General features: G+C 33.7%; 1 protein-coding gene across 5 annotated transcripts in view; it reads right to left on the reverse strand.

Annotated features, from left to right (window-relative positions):
* Nbea (neurobeachin) overlaps positions 1–14,746 on the reverse strand; it is a 551,294-nt gene that overhangs the window by 421,028 nt on the left and 115,520 nt on the right. For all 5 annotated transcript variants that reach the window (XM_031373880.1, XM_031373884.1, XM_031373881.1 and 2 more), the window contains exon 11: positions 1,877–1,985. In XM_031373880.1, the coding sequence (XP_031229740.1) occupies positions 1,877–1,985 (109 nt within the window). The remainder of the gene's footprint in view (positions 1–1,876; positions 1,986–14,746) is intronic.

The following is a 14,746-nucleotide window of genomic DNA, read 5'->3' on the forward strand; positions in this document are numbered from 1 at the left end:
AAATATCTAAAAAAAAAAGAAAAGAAAAGGAAAAAAAAAGAAAATAGAGAAACTAACAAAAAAAGTAAAGAAAGACACCACTGGGATACAATGCTACAGTTGGTGTCAAAGTGAAGAAAATCTAGATAGGAAAGCAACAAGCAAGGTCAGAGGAGCGAAGGCTTCGGCAAGATGAGGGCAAGTATGGTGATTATCAGAAAGCCTGATTGGAGAAAGCATATTTATGAGTAATGTAAAATTTTATATTTGAAAATTAATGAATATGGTTCACAAAGTAAGAAAAGGAAATTAGAACTTCTCATGATCAAATAAACAAAAAATGTAAAAATCAATGATTATGACAAAGAAAATTTTTAAAATGAGAAAACTGCTTTGAAATTTTTTGAAAAAAACTGTTTTGAAAAATACTGTAAAATCTAATCTATTTCAATAGATTATATTATAGATTATAATTATTAAATATAGTATCAAGAGAGTAGTAATAAGAGGTTTCTATTATTCAACTTCTTGTTAACACCGCACCAGTTATCTAAGATAGGGCAAGAAAGTGGCAAGAGAAACAGAGTTATCAAAAAAGAAATGTCATTAGTTTTACATGATACTACTTCTACAAAGTTCTAAGCAGCTACAAGCCCACAGTTAATGAAGGAGTAGCAAGAGGAATACAAAAAGTTTACACTCACCATCAGTAATTCTATTTCTATGTACCTGAAAAGCCAAAACCTAAGAACAAAATAAAAATCCAAAAAAACTCTTAAAACATGAAATAACATGTTTAATAATAAAAAAAAATCCATCAGGTAAATTTTCTGTACTCAAAATAAAAAAGAAGAAATGGTAAATAATTAAAAAGACGAAACATGTAAGCTGACAGGCTTAGTCAGAATGTCAATCAATGTAACAAGTGAAGCTGTTTTGTGGAAGCCTGATGAGTGAAAGTATAGGAACAGATAAAGTGAAAAGCAGCAAGGCAATCTAATGTAAGACAGATGACTGTATTACCAGCTATTATGATGTACCAAAAAGTGATACAAAAATCTTGTTCAGTGCCTGAAAACACAAACAAAATCTTACTGTCATAAGGTCCAAGTTTACCAAATATGAGATTTCGGTGCAGCAGAAACTATCTTTTCGGACATATGGATTAGTTGCACACAAGGGAATGCACTCAACAATAGGATTCTATTCCAGTACTGTGCTGTAGACAAAGAGGTATAAGGGGAGGATGCACTGAGTAAACCTAGTCTGCTGGAACCTTTGCATAGCAACATGGCACATTTTTCCCTCCCCTAAAAACTATGCTCACTGCAGGTCTTATGTAGCTCATGTCACGTCAATGGAGCAGCAGCAAGGGGTATGCCTTTGTAAACTGAGTTTTCTTGAGACAGAATCTTACAGTGTAGTCCAGACTACTCTTAAACTTGTACCTCTCCTGCCTCAGTCTCCCTAGGCCTGCAAGAGAATTGTTCTGAAATTTTTAGCTTAGCCAGGCAGTGGTGCCGCACACCTTTAATCCCAGCACTTGGGAGGCAGAGGCAGGCAGATTTCTGAGTTCGAGGCCAGCCTGGTCTATAGAATGAGTTCCAAGACAGTCAGGACTATACAGAGAAACCCTATCTCAAAAAATAAACAAACAAATAAATAAATAAATAAATAAATAAATAAATAAAATTTTTAGCTTAATGCACAATTTCTTCACACCATGCCAATGCTTACATTCACAGCATACTATAAAATGTTCTTTAGTTATGAAACAATATTGAACAATCATCAGTTGATCATGAACTGAAGATAACTTAAGAAAATATGATTAGTGATTGTCAACTATCCAGTGACAAAAGCTACACATAAAAAGCAACCCGTATGTATCACTTACCTTTTCAAGTAAGTAGCCAATGACTAAAAAGCCTTTTCCACCCAGCATCTGTTCTTGCATGGCTACTGAACTTTTAAGTAGTTCAACCAGGAATGCCAAAAGAGTAGCACTGTGTGTAAAGTACAGATAATTTCATTTTGTAGTCATTAAATATTTATTATAAACACAGTATTCCATTTCAGTAATTGTTTGCAAACAATAACAAAAAAACAAATTAATCTCTATTTTATTTTAAAATGCTATCTGGCTTTTATTATACAAGCATGTATCTTCCCACAAGCAAAAGTAGATACAATTAGTTTTATCCTTCAAGTTAAAAGACAATAAATTAAAAATAACTATGTATAATTTACATTTGAATTAAGCATAAAATATATCTATATATGCATAAAAACATATTTCCCTCCTTAAATCAACCTGACATAAGAAACATACCACTATTCTATAATATATACAGTACCATAATATTGTATTTAAAAACAGGATATCAAAAAATTTTAAATATGTACAGGATGTTGTTTGTGAAGAACATAGCTGTTTTTAGCTATTGTTCATATGGTTTATAAAAATCAACCAAAGAAATATCACATACCACATATGTCCACACATACCCTCAGAAAAGTTCATGAGAGCAAAGTAAAAAAAATGACTCGTGTACTATAGAAATGAGATGTTACATCATGTACACAAAAACATAAAAGTCAGATAAGAGGAGGTACCAGCCAAAGTACCAGGTATTTGGTATGTACACTGAATGAATGAGGAAACAAAAGGAAATTGATTGCAATGAATTAGTCTTTGATAATGTTTTTCTGCACAAGTTATAGATTCTCAACCAGCACAATGACACAAGAATGAAAATAATACACCATTCATTATGTGTAGTTAATGCAATGACAATACAAACTTGTACTAGACCTTATCATGAACTGAAATAATCTCTCTCTGAAATGTTTGATAATATACCTTAAATCACTTATTTATACTAAACAGAGCAGTAATCATTATTGAAAGTACTTCAGAAAATTTGATGAGGAATGCCCAAACATCATTAAAGAAACCTAGCTAACTGGATTTTTACTTACTTTAGCTCTCCTGGTTTCAAAACAAATGATAACAGACTTCCACAATAATCTGGAATATTTATTTATTTATTTATTTATTTTACTTAAAATCAAGCATTTTCTCATGACAAGAACCAATAGCTAAATGATCACTGCTATTACTATAAAAAAATGATGGCTGAACAAGTTACTTGATATTCTAAAAGACATACTACCCAGAAATAAGGTACTTTATCACAGGAAATTAAAACTAAATCACATTAGCTAGCCCTACATACTTAAAACACACACAGAAAAATAAAAATTAATATTACCAATCAGCGATACATTTTTTTACTTTGTCCTCAAACTTAGATATTTTTTTAGAAAAACACAACTAGCAAGGAATCTCTTGGGATTCTGTAAAGAAGCTATTAAGCAATCTAGCATAGTTTAAATGAATTGAGTCAACCATCAAGTCCACTTCACAAATACCTGCTTAAATCCTCTACTCCATATAACACTGCACTTAAATGTTTGAAAACAAAGAGAGCTACTGCATAGATATTCCACAATTTCCCAGCTATACATGAATTAGAGGAGAGTCTGGGCTGGTAAGTATCAGAACTGTCCAACAGGAAGAAGCAAGTCTGCCTCACAATGGTCCCTATGATACATTAAGAAAAAGCAGGAAGCATTCTCTGAGAAAAAAATCACACACATATGCAGAACCATAAGAAAATACAAGGATACTGTGGACTTTTATAAATCTTTTATATCACAAGACTATCCATTTGCAGTCATTGTCATGTGTGAACTCAGACCTCTAAATAAAGTGGCACTCCAATGCAAAAGCAGGATACATTTGGTATAATTCCTTAATCTGAACACAAGACTATGCTGTCTGTAAAACATTGATTCCACTCCGGTTTTACTGGTGACAACAGAAAACTCAAGTTCATTTACTCACCAAAGTGTTTTTAATTTATACCTAAGACCAAATGCAATAATAATACCAAATCTTTTCAAAAAAATCTTAAAAATAAGGTATTTTTGACATGGAGGACTTAATAGTAAATAGATGGCCATCTTCGAAGAGGTACAATTTCAAACATAATTTAACAAACTTACCAGTAACTAAAATGCATCGGATTGCTGCAGGGCTCACAATAAACTTGCAAAATTCTTTGTACTGCCATACAAAATTTCTCTCCATTCTTGCCTATTTCCAACTCCCCTAGATACAAAGGCAAATATAAAGGATACTTCAGCCCATTCCTATATCTCCTGCATTCCACTTCCTGTCTAGAACACATCAGTTCATGTGTAGAGGGTCTAAACATGTACGCTAAGCCAGAAGGCTAGCAGCTCTATCAGCCAAAACTAACCCAACATAGAACATGTCTGTGCAAAGTACAGCCTCAGCCAGGGACAGAATGTCACAGGGCTCCTTGGTAGGTGAGACGGTATTAATTATCATGCAGTGACATAAAGCTGTTAACCCTTCCAATTAAAAGTATTATATATTTTGTAAGTAAAAATTCTACTTTAAGAAGGATTGAGGATTTTAAATCCTGTCTCCTTTGAAGAAAAATGACATTGATAAAACTATCTTGAGAAATTTTCCCTTGAAAACTTAATTATCATCTTCCAATTTTAATAAGCTTGTTGATTAAATTACAAATAATATTCACTTATAATTATTTATGAGGGCTAAAGTCCAGGGGCAGAAGAGGTGGAATGACAACAATGATATTGTTTTGCCTGGGCCTGCTCACCATCTTAGTAGAGAACAATCAACCATCTTGATCAACACAGGAGAATATTTAGTTATATATATAATGATAATTTTGAATGAAAATACATACACTATATTTTCATTCCACTAAGATGTATGTGAATACAGACTGACTTAGTTCTACTGTCTTTTCCAATTAATGTTTTTGAAATAATTAATATACACTATTCCTTGGTAGAATTAAGAAGGTTTTAGTATCTTTGGGTATATTTAGTATTCAAATACAAAAGATACTGCAAAGATCTGTCTCCTTAGAAATGAAGTTAGGAAAAGTGAATAATCTATGAACATTTCTAAAGCATTCTCATATAAAATAAATTCTAAATATTTAATTTTTATATTAAAACAAAAAAGATATCATACCTTAGTTGGCTTTTAAAATAAACATCTTTTTATTAAGGAGAATGTAACTAACCTATGCAAAACTTAAAAATTTTTGCTGAGACCCAATACCTCAGCTTCCCCTTTATGATGGTATATTTAATATTTTAAAACCCTACAGGCAAAATGAGTGTCAAATAAAGTCAGAAGTAGGTTAAGTCCCAAGTAAGATTTAAGATTTATCCTTAGGAGTAAAATCTTTTGAAATTCTGTTTTCATCTCTTTAAGCAGCCAAATATTAAAATATACTAAAATCTTTAAAATTACATAAAATACTATAACACAGATTCCATGCTACGCCTGTCACCCTAGTATATTTAGACTTCTACTCCACTACTTGGGAGGCCAAGACAAGAGGATCATTGTGTGTGTAAACAAAGTTCAATGATGACCCAAGAATCTTTGTGAGACACTGTCAGAAATGTGAAAGAAGGTTGTGTTCCAGGGATATAAGTAAACAGAAATGCTTGCCTAGCATACATGAAGCCATTTTTCTAATTCCCAGCACCTAAAAAATGACTTTTAATAAAAGAAACAATATATCCGAAGAGTCAAACCCTATACACAGTTCAAATGAAAAAGGTCTACACCAAATGCTTCTAAGTACAAGTACAATTAGCCATTTTTGAACGTGGTGATCCTAAGACATCACTTCAAAGGCCACTGGGTGTGCTAGGAAACACTGACAACTTCTTTAGTGCACACAAAGGCACCTTGCTCAGTGTGCACAGCGGCTTCACACCAGAGGAAATGCTTAAAGGATCGAGCAAATGCAGTTTTCAAATGTTCTCATGTGATTTAACCATGCAACTGCTACCACTGTTCCACAGACTAAAGAGATTTTGGAGAGGCTTTCGAACACTCAAGTCATTAAACATTTATATCTTCCTTTGTTAGAGACTGTGACTTTATATTTCAACATCCTATATTTGAAGTTCAAAAAGAACTTCTAAGTCTAAACTTTTATGACTTCGATGTACCAGTGAAATAAACAAAAATGTTAAATGTATACATTGCCTGAAGAGATGGCTCATCAGTGAAGAGCACTGGCTGCTCTGGCAGAAGACCAAGGTTTGGTTCCCAGCACCAATATGGTGGCTCATTTGTGTCTCCAGTTTCATGGGATTTGGTACTCTCTTCTGGCCTCCATGGGCACCCACAAATTAAAATGTCCTTGTGCTCACCCTTCTGCTTTGGACTCACAGCACCTCAACATCTGTAATGTAGCAAGAATGCTTCTCTGCCACTACAGCTCTGACTTTTTAGGAAAGGCATGTAAGTGAAGGATGCATGTGTCCTTCCAAGGTTCTTTTCCAGACTTCCATATATTACCCAAAGTTGAGATTCACCGAATTAATACTTATATTCTGATTGTTTTTAATTGATAAATATTTCATGGTAGAAACTGAAGAGTCACTTTGGACATCCATTCATTTCTAAAGGTTTCTTGTATGGCAGTGTGAATAAAACGACTATAAGATGTATAGTAACGTTTGTTCATGAGCAGTTTGCACTCTTTTCTCATAAATAAAACCAAGGAGTAAAAAGCTCAATTATACATTTATATGGCTGACTTTATACAAAACTATAAAACTATATTCCAAAAATGTTGTACCATTTTGTAATCCCACTGATACTGGGTTCCAGATATGTGGCACATCTTTACCAGCACTGGCAGCATAAGCATTAAAAAAAAAATCCTCTGGTCATCCTACTAAGCGCACAGTGCTATCAAATGCTGATAGCCACTATCAGCTAGTCGTGTTGAAAACCTTAAGCTACTCTGACATGAATGTTACTAAACACATCTTTACTGGATTGTTTTTATGTTTGAGAGTGGACAGTGCTTTGTGAACACTTGAAATAACCCTTCTTCAAATAAGAAATTGGCTATTATCTTTTTTCAATCTGTAGCAGGCCTAAGACCTACTTAGCTCCAGTCCTTGGCCGCATGAACCCTGCCATACATGAGCTCAATCTTTTGGAGTAGATCCAACCAGGAAGTGGTTGGCTATTCACATCTGTGCCACTACTGAAGCATATCTTGCCTGGACAAGAGAACCTGTGAAGTTGCAGGGTTCACAGCTGAGTAAAACTAATTATTAGTTTTCTCCTCCAGTAGAGAACACTTCAGCATTATAAGAGACAGCAAGTAGGGATAAAGCTTCTGAATGAGTACAAGCTTAATTTGTTCATGTATTATGCCCCAGATAATTATGGGGTCTGGAAGAGGCACTGGTCCCTATATGTATGCATTTTAGGAAGCTTTACAGAAGTAAAAGTAAAGCATTTTCAAACTGGGAAAGCCACTATGGAAATAAGCGAGGAGGCTCCTCAAAAACTAATGGTAGACCCAGCACATTGTCCATCTATCCACCACTGTGGTGCTTTGTTTGAGAATGGCCCTCATAGGTTAATAATCTGAGCGCTTAGTCATGAGAGAGTGGTACTATTTGAAAGGATTAGCAAGTGTAGCTTTGTTGGATAAAGTGTGTCATTGGGGGTAAGTTTCAAATGCCAGAGCTAGGCACACTATCACTCTCTTCTTGCTGCCTATAGATCAGGATGGAGTACTCTCAGCTACTTCTCCAGCACCATACCTGCCTGCGTACTGCCATGCTCCCTGTCTTGTTGATAATGAATCAACTTTTTGAAACTTTAAACCAACCCTAATTAAAAGCTTTCTTTTATAAGAACTGCCATTGTCATAGCATCTCTTCACAGCAATAGATTTCTAGGACAACCCAAAAGACACTATATACAACTACAGAGATACCAGTTCATCTATGTTTACTGTTGCGCAATCACAATAGCTATGACATGGAAATACTCTAGGTGTCCATCAACTAATGAGTGGACAATGTAAATGCTATGCATTTCCACAGATTACTCAGCTGGTTAAGAAAAATAGTACTATGACATTTTCAGGTAAGTGGATGGACCTGAAAAACATGATATTGAGTGAAGAAAACCAGATACAGAAAGAAAATTGTGTGTTCTTTCTTATATGTGGAGGCTGGTTGATAGACACCTAGAGTATTTCCATCAACTAATGAATAGATAATGAAAATGTGGTACATTCTGACAGTAGTTATTACCAATTCTGATATTAACTTCCTTTACCTTATATATGCAGGCTGCATTTCCAAATTCCATTATACTTACTTAGTCATCAACAAAATGAGAGCAGAAGTCTCTAGTGGGATACAAAGGTAAACAGTCTTTGTGTAATTCTCTAATCTCTTTGTTCTCCTAGTAAAATAAATACTAGCTCCTCTAAAATATGAGACTAAGACCTAAAACCCTAAATCCCCGAGTAAACTGTATTTTTCCATATTAACAATATATCTTTCTTGAAGAAAGCCACCAAATTTCCTGTGTAATCTGGCACTGCATTTCCTATCCTAACATAAGCTAAGCAGACCTAAGAAAAATCAAACACTATAGTCTACTTCAAAGTTTTGTCCCACTAGTCTCTCCTTACTTAATTCTAGTTCTTCTTTATCTGGACATAATTATGTTCCAGTATACTTGGCTCAGAAAAAACACAGCGACACCAAACTTGTCTTACAACACTTTGTAGAAATTACTCATAATAATTGATACTAAGCACTTACCAAAAATACACACTGATTTGTGGAGGACAGAAAACTAGATTATTTTATTAATATGTACACTATATTAATGCTGACTCATGAAAACAATGTTCAATCATTATTATTTTCACATACAACTCCAAAACAGCTTTCTTTCCTTCTATAACCTCTCTCAGTAGGTATAGATAAAAATTAGGAGGTGCAACTTAAGTACAAATCCTAAAAATCTTTCTATGCCCAGCCAATATAAACTGCTTTTCCTCTACGGATGACAGGATCCTTACTCAAGTTCGTCCAGTGGTGGACAAGAAAACAAACAAACAAAATCAAATCAAATAAAACAAAACCTGACCACTTCCCTGAAAAGAGTAAAGGCAGCACAAACATGCCACTTCAAAAACTGCATGCATCCTTATGTAAATAGGCTAACGTCTGTAAGAGTCACAAAATAAGTATGTCTTACATAGGTCATGTGTTCTTACATGAAACAATCAAAAGTTTAATTTTGAGAAATCTGTCCAAGTCATGGAGTTGAGCCTCTCAGCACATACATATTTCTTTACTTCTCATGAATGTCTACATTTTGGCTGTAATATTAATGGATGTCATGACTCCTTTGGGGGCTCCAAAATCATTCACAAGTTTACAAAATCAAGATTAACAAGAATCTGTACTTCTACTGAAATAAAAATCTCACTGCATGTTACTCTGGTGGCATGTTAATCAATTTACATAACTAACAGCTTCTCCCTCCTCTAATTGTTAAGGATATTTACTGTAGACTCCGAGCCTCAAAGGCATTCACTGCAAATCACATTTTGTTCTAAGTACTAATAGCTCCTGGTTCCAAATACTTTTCTATAAAAAGAGTAACTTCACATATTAATGTTGTAACATGTTATCTTTCTGTTGTATTCAACTGAGTGATGATTAAATTAGCTTAAATTATCTACAGCCTCTTGTATCACTTACACTTATGGTAAAGACACTCACAGCCTACTCTTTTAGCTGCCCTGAACCACGCAATAGCACATCAAAGCCTGCCACTCCCATTGAGTTGTAACACAGCACCTACTGATTCTGTTTTCACTACTCTCTCCTAGTTTTAAGTTCTAAACTTTCCTTATGTGAAACAAGGCACCAATTTTAGTAGAAATATTTTTAATTAATATTTATGTTTTGGATGTTCCTACAAACAAGGTATACCTCTAGCACTCCACCAACTGCTAATAATAGTTTTTAGATCCCTTTTATTTCATACATGAGTTGGCACATAAAGAATATTGGTACACTATAGAATTTCTCTTGAATCCCTCAGGCATTTATGTCTTTTCTGCTGTATTTTCCAGATATGCAACAGAGGCAAGCATGTTAAAAACAAACAAACACACAAACAAACAAACAAAATCATCTCATCCATTGCCTTGGAAACTGATGAATGTTCACAATTAATTTCTCTCCATGAAGAACTGCTCAAAACCACAACGTTTTAAAAGATGCTTTGAGTCTCTCCATTCACAAAAGCTGCTAATAAAAATCATCAATGCTCAGATTCACAGGAATCTTGTCCATTAATGAAGGTGAATTACAAAGGAAGTATCTAAAGTGAAATAAATATGGTATGTTTTCATCAGCCTAAATTAGATATGTCAAAAATAGAATTCGAGCAACAAAAAATGTCTAGGATTTATACAGAAATTAAATAGTTAGATGTTCTAAACATTTGTAAGATAGAAAACTGTCACAAAAATAAACTTCTGTTATTATTCTATTATACTCTGTTATTATTCTATTAACTATTGAGGGCTAAGCATATACTTTTTTATGTGTTTTTTGCAGCAATCTATCTGCAAGTCTGGTTTTGTTTTGTTTTTTTCATTTGCATTAAGTGGTACATTAATGGTCTCCAGACAGTCCTTTAACAAGGACTCCTTTATAAATTCAAAAGGGCCAGGATTAACATTTTAACAGTGGATCTTCATCAAAGTTCTACTGTGAGGGTCATATGTGCCCTATCCACAACCACACAAGAATGTGTGATAGAATAACTAGGCAGTACCTGGAACCATGAATATCTGCACATGACTCTTGTGCAAGACATTCTTTTTACAGGAACTAATCAGTACATACTTTATCCTTGGGTTCCTGATCATTAACTAGTCCACTAGAAATCCTTCAATCCTCATATTCAATTCTACCTTGCCTGAACTGTATTAAAGTGGTAACTAGTAAACCTGGCTTTCAGAGTTAGAAAGGCCCATGTTACATCTGCAACTGCTTTGAGCGAACTGTAACTTCAAAGAAGACAGAACCTCCAAACCTTTCTAGCAAGATTCTCTTCCACCGTCACCTTAATTATCTTTCACTTTCAGACTGAGTTGCCATATAGTCATAAAAGATGAGACTGAATGGCATACTATATAGTAGTAAGAGATAAGATTTTGCTAGTAACTTGTCCAGAAAGAAATTATTGTTTCTGCCAGCAGGTATGACACCCCGGTAAGCCCCTAAATGATACCCCCAAAAAAGTAATATCTATGCGTCTAAATGTTAGGTCATCAAGGGGCAATTCTCAATAATGTTACCTGAAATTACATGTATGACAGATGAACCACAAAGGAAAATATAACACATTTGAATTTGAAAATAACCCATCTATATTTAACCTTAGGTATCTGGCCCTTGACTCTCAAAAACACTAGTTGAAATTGGCTTCTCTGGATTAGGCAATCAAAAGGAAGCATATGTTGGGTTGAAAATTGCACTATACAGAGATAAGGGCATATCAACAGATGACAAGTTTGCTTGCACATACTGAAAGACCTAAGGTACAAAACCAAAAGGTATGTGCCACTGATGCTCACAAACTAAGACTTTACTGACATTCAGTTTCTCAGACTTCCTGAAGAAAAATTAAAAAGCAACCAAGTATTAAATGAGAAATGAAATAAAAGGATTTATGGGGGCCCCTCATATTTATGAAGGATTTTAGGGAACATTTTAGAACGAGTTAATAATGACACAGTCTAGATAAATATAACAAAAAAGATTGCCAGCCATCTATTATTTCCGTGTGCTGTACCTAAGTAGTTTAACTTCAAAGAGAAGGTTTCCTCACCAATTCAGTAATTCTTTTAAAAACAAGCAAATATGACTATTAACTGTAGCAATATGTTCTTCTATAAGTACATAAAAAAAACAAGGAAATAAAATTGAATACATTCTATTTTTATTTACTCCACTAGGAGAAACTATATTATTATACAAATACTGGTTTTACTTCTTTGGCTTAGCACACACAATTACAAGCTATGTTTTGGCTAGTTGGATTTAAAGCCCATGATACAAAGCTAACAATTTGTGTATTATAGCATATTTTCCTGAATTAAAAATCATAAGAAATTATGTATTTTTATAAAGTAAAATAATATTAAGGTAGTTACACAATGAAATATTTAAGTTTAAAGATAATTTTGTTGCTTTATATATGACAAAAGAACTAATTAAGACTAATTATTGCTAGGAGAACATAAAAATCAACTTAATTACAGTAATAATTTTGCTAAGTCAATATAGAATGATTTAAAATGGAAGAGAATTAATTTTACTAAACAAACTAGCAAGTCCCAATTTTCACCTTGTAAGAAGCCCTTTGAAACACATGACCACTGATACAATGCTCTGTGAAACTCTCTAAGTGTGAATCTTATGAAACAAGTTACAGTTATAAATAAAGGTAAAAGACCACTTTATCTAGGAAAAATAAACATACACAACTTCATTTAAATTATTACTTGATACTAATTTTTAACTCATAAAATACTATGGTTTAAGATACAGCTAAAAATGGTATTCTAGATGCATTCATAGGGTTCTCCACGTGGCTCTGAATTCAGAGCTTTGCCATGAGAACACTTACATCCATTCACTAAGCTAGTATAGCCCTGAGAATGCTCACTTTCATTCTTTCTGATCATCAGGAGATTATGGTTACATCACATAACATTTGTATAATATCTAAAATATTTTGTTGGGCTAGTTTTCAAGGATAGTAGATTATTTTCTTTATGTTGTACAGAAAGAGTATATTGCTGGTATATTTGGTCATGTGCCTTTGAAAAGTTTTCAGTAAACTGACAATGAAAAGCATCTTCAGATGGAACAGACACAAGAATAAGTACTCAGTGAACATCACATACTACTTCTATCAACTCATGACCAACCCTATGATCTGCAATCAAAGAGTACAGAAGAGAGTTGAAACCAAAAGAGCATTTACCTTTGCATCACAGAAATTCTGATGAGAACTTCCAATGTTCTTTTGCTTCATAATAAAAAACATCAGCTTAAAGCATTGGGTTTAAAAATATTTACACTAAGTAACAGTAAAATAAGAATGTTTTAAATCTATTGCCTAACATTTTAAACTGCTCATTCTTATTTCAAAGTGCCTAATTTTATCTGAACCAAGATGAGATCAAAAGTATTTGTACAATTTGTTTTCCATGGGTATGAATAATTACTCAAGGTAGTGAATATTTGTAAAAGAAAGTCTTACCAATACAATACAGAGGTCTAATTTACTTACTGAAAACGGATTCCTGAACAATTACTATAGCTATGGCAACAAACTATTTGACTCTGCCCAGTATTACTCATCCACTACTGTATTAACACCTTTGCAAGATCATGAAGGTTACAGCTGTGTGTTTTCTTTAAAGGCAATCAAGTATTTCTGGAGATTAAGAACTTCAGTAAAAGGCAAGTCCAATGGCCAATGTAAGAAAACTAATCTTAAATTGTTCAGGTTTCTGAATCTGATAATTTTCATACTATCATAATAACAGCAGAAACTCAAAAGTTCAATATCAATACTTGAGTAGATATATAACAAATAACATCATTACTAGAAAAAATATCTCATGTAAGAACTATGAGCCTTTGGTACCTTATCTTAAAAAGAAAGATAATATACAGTGTTAATAACACAAAATCTAAGTATGTGAAAAATAACCATGTAGAATTACTTAGTTCATTCACCCAAATAACAAATCCAGAGGGCACAAGTGATGTACCTACATATTTCTTGTACTTATCTTAAGTAACTCTAAGTCCCTTTTATTCCACGGTTATAGTGGTACAAGTTGTAGTGTGAAAACACTAATAACATAATGCAAATTGCAATAATAATCAATATCAAGCTCAGGATTTGAATTCTAGACTGAGTTACCTGATGGCTCAGGAATTGAGTAATGACATAATAATGCAACATTTAGGATAAAAAAGAGCAGGAAATTCATCCTGCACAAATAAGTTACCCCGCTAGACATCAGAAATCAACTTATCCTCAGTGAGGTTAACTTTGCATCCACCTACACTGAACACAACCTCAGGCTACAGAAGAGTAAAGTTTTATTACAAGGCACTGTTTTGTACATGGAAAATAAGACACTTCTGAATGAAACATAGAGACTAGAGCAAAACTTTACCACAGCTTAGCTCAACTTCTCTTAAAAGTCACTGAAAATGAAAATTTATTGTAACTTTTCTGTGTATTTATTAAACAATCTTTTTCAAAAGTATACGTAATTTTCTTTGGAAAATTAAAAAGTTTTAGTGTGATTCTCATTTGAAACAAGTTAATACTAGCTAAAAATAAGATAATATATCCTACTTTAAGATCCCAGTCATCTCTATGAGCAAAAACCGGGATTCTATACACCCTCACATAGCTAAATATCTGTATTCATCATTGAGGAAAAAATCCTGTGTAGAGACTTGCTATTAGCATCTTATGAATAAATCGTTCTCTTGCTGACACACTGTATATGTCCTGGTCCCTGTGAAGAGTGAACTTTAAAAGACTGGACAGCTGACAGCAGATGTTTATAAACAGCATGCTTCAGAAGTCAAGGACTTTGAAATATTTAATTAAATAATAATAGGTAAGAATCCAAGGTTGCACCAAGCAGTGGTGGCGCACGCTTTTAATCCCAGCACTTGGGAGGCAGAGGTAGGCAGATTTCTGAGTTCAAGGCCAGCCTGGTCTACA

The sequence above is a fragment of the Mastomys coucha genome, unplaced genomic scaffold, assembly GCF_008632895.1.
Source record: "Mastomys coucha isolate ucsf_1 unplaced genomic scaffold, UCSF_Mcou_1 pScaffold16, whole genome shotgun sequence".
In the NCBI taxonomy this organism is placed as follows: Eukaryota; Metazoa; Chordata; class Mammalia; order Rodentia; family Muridae; genus Mastomys; species Mastomys coucha.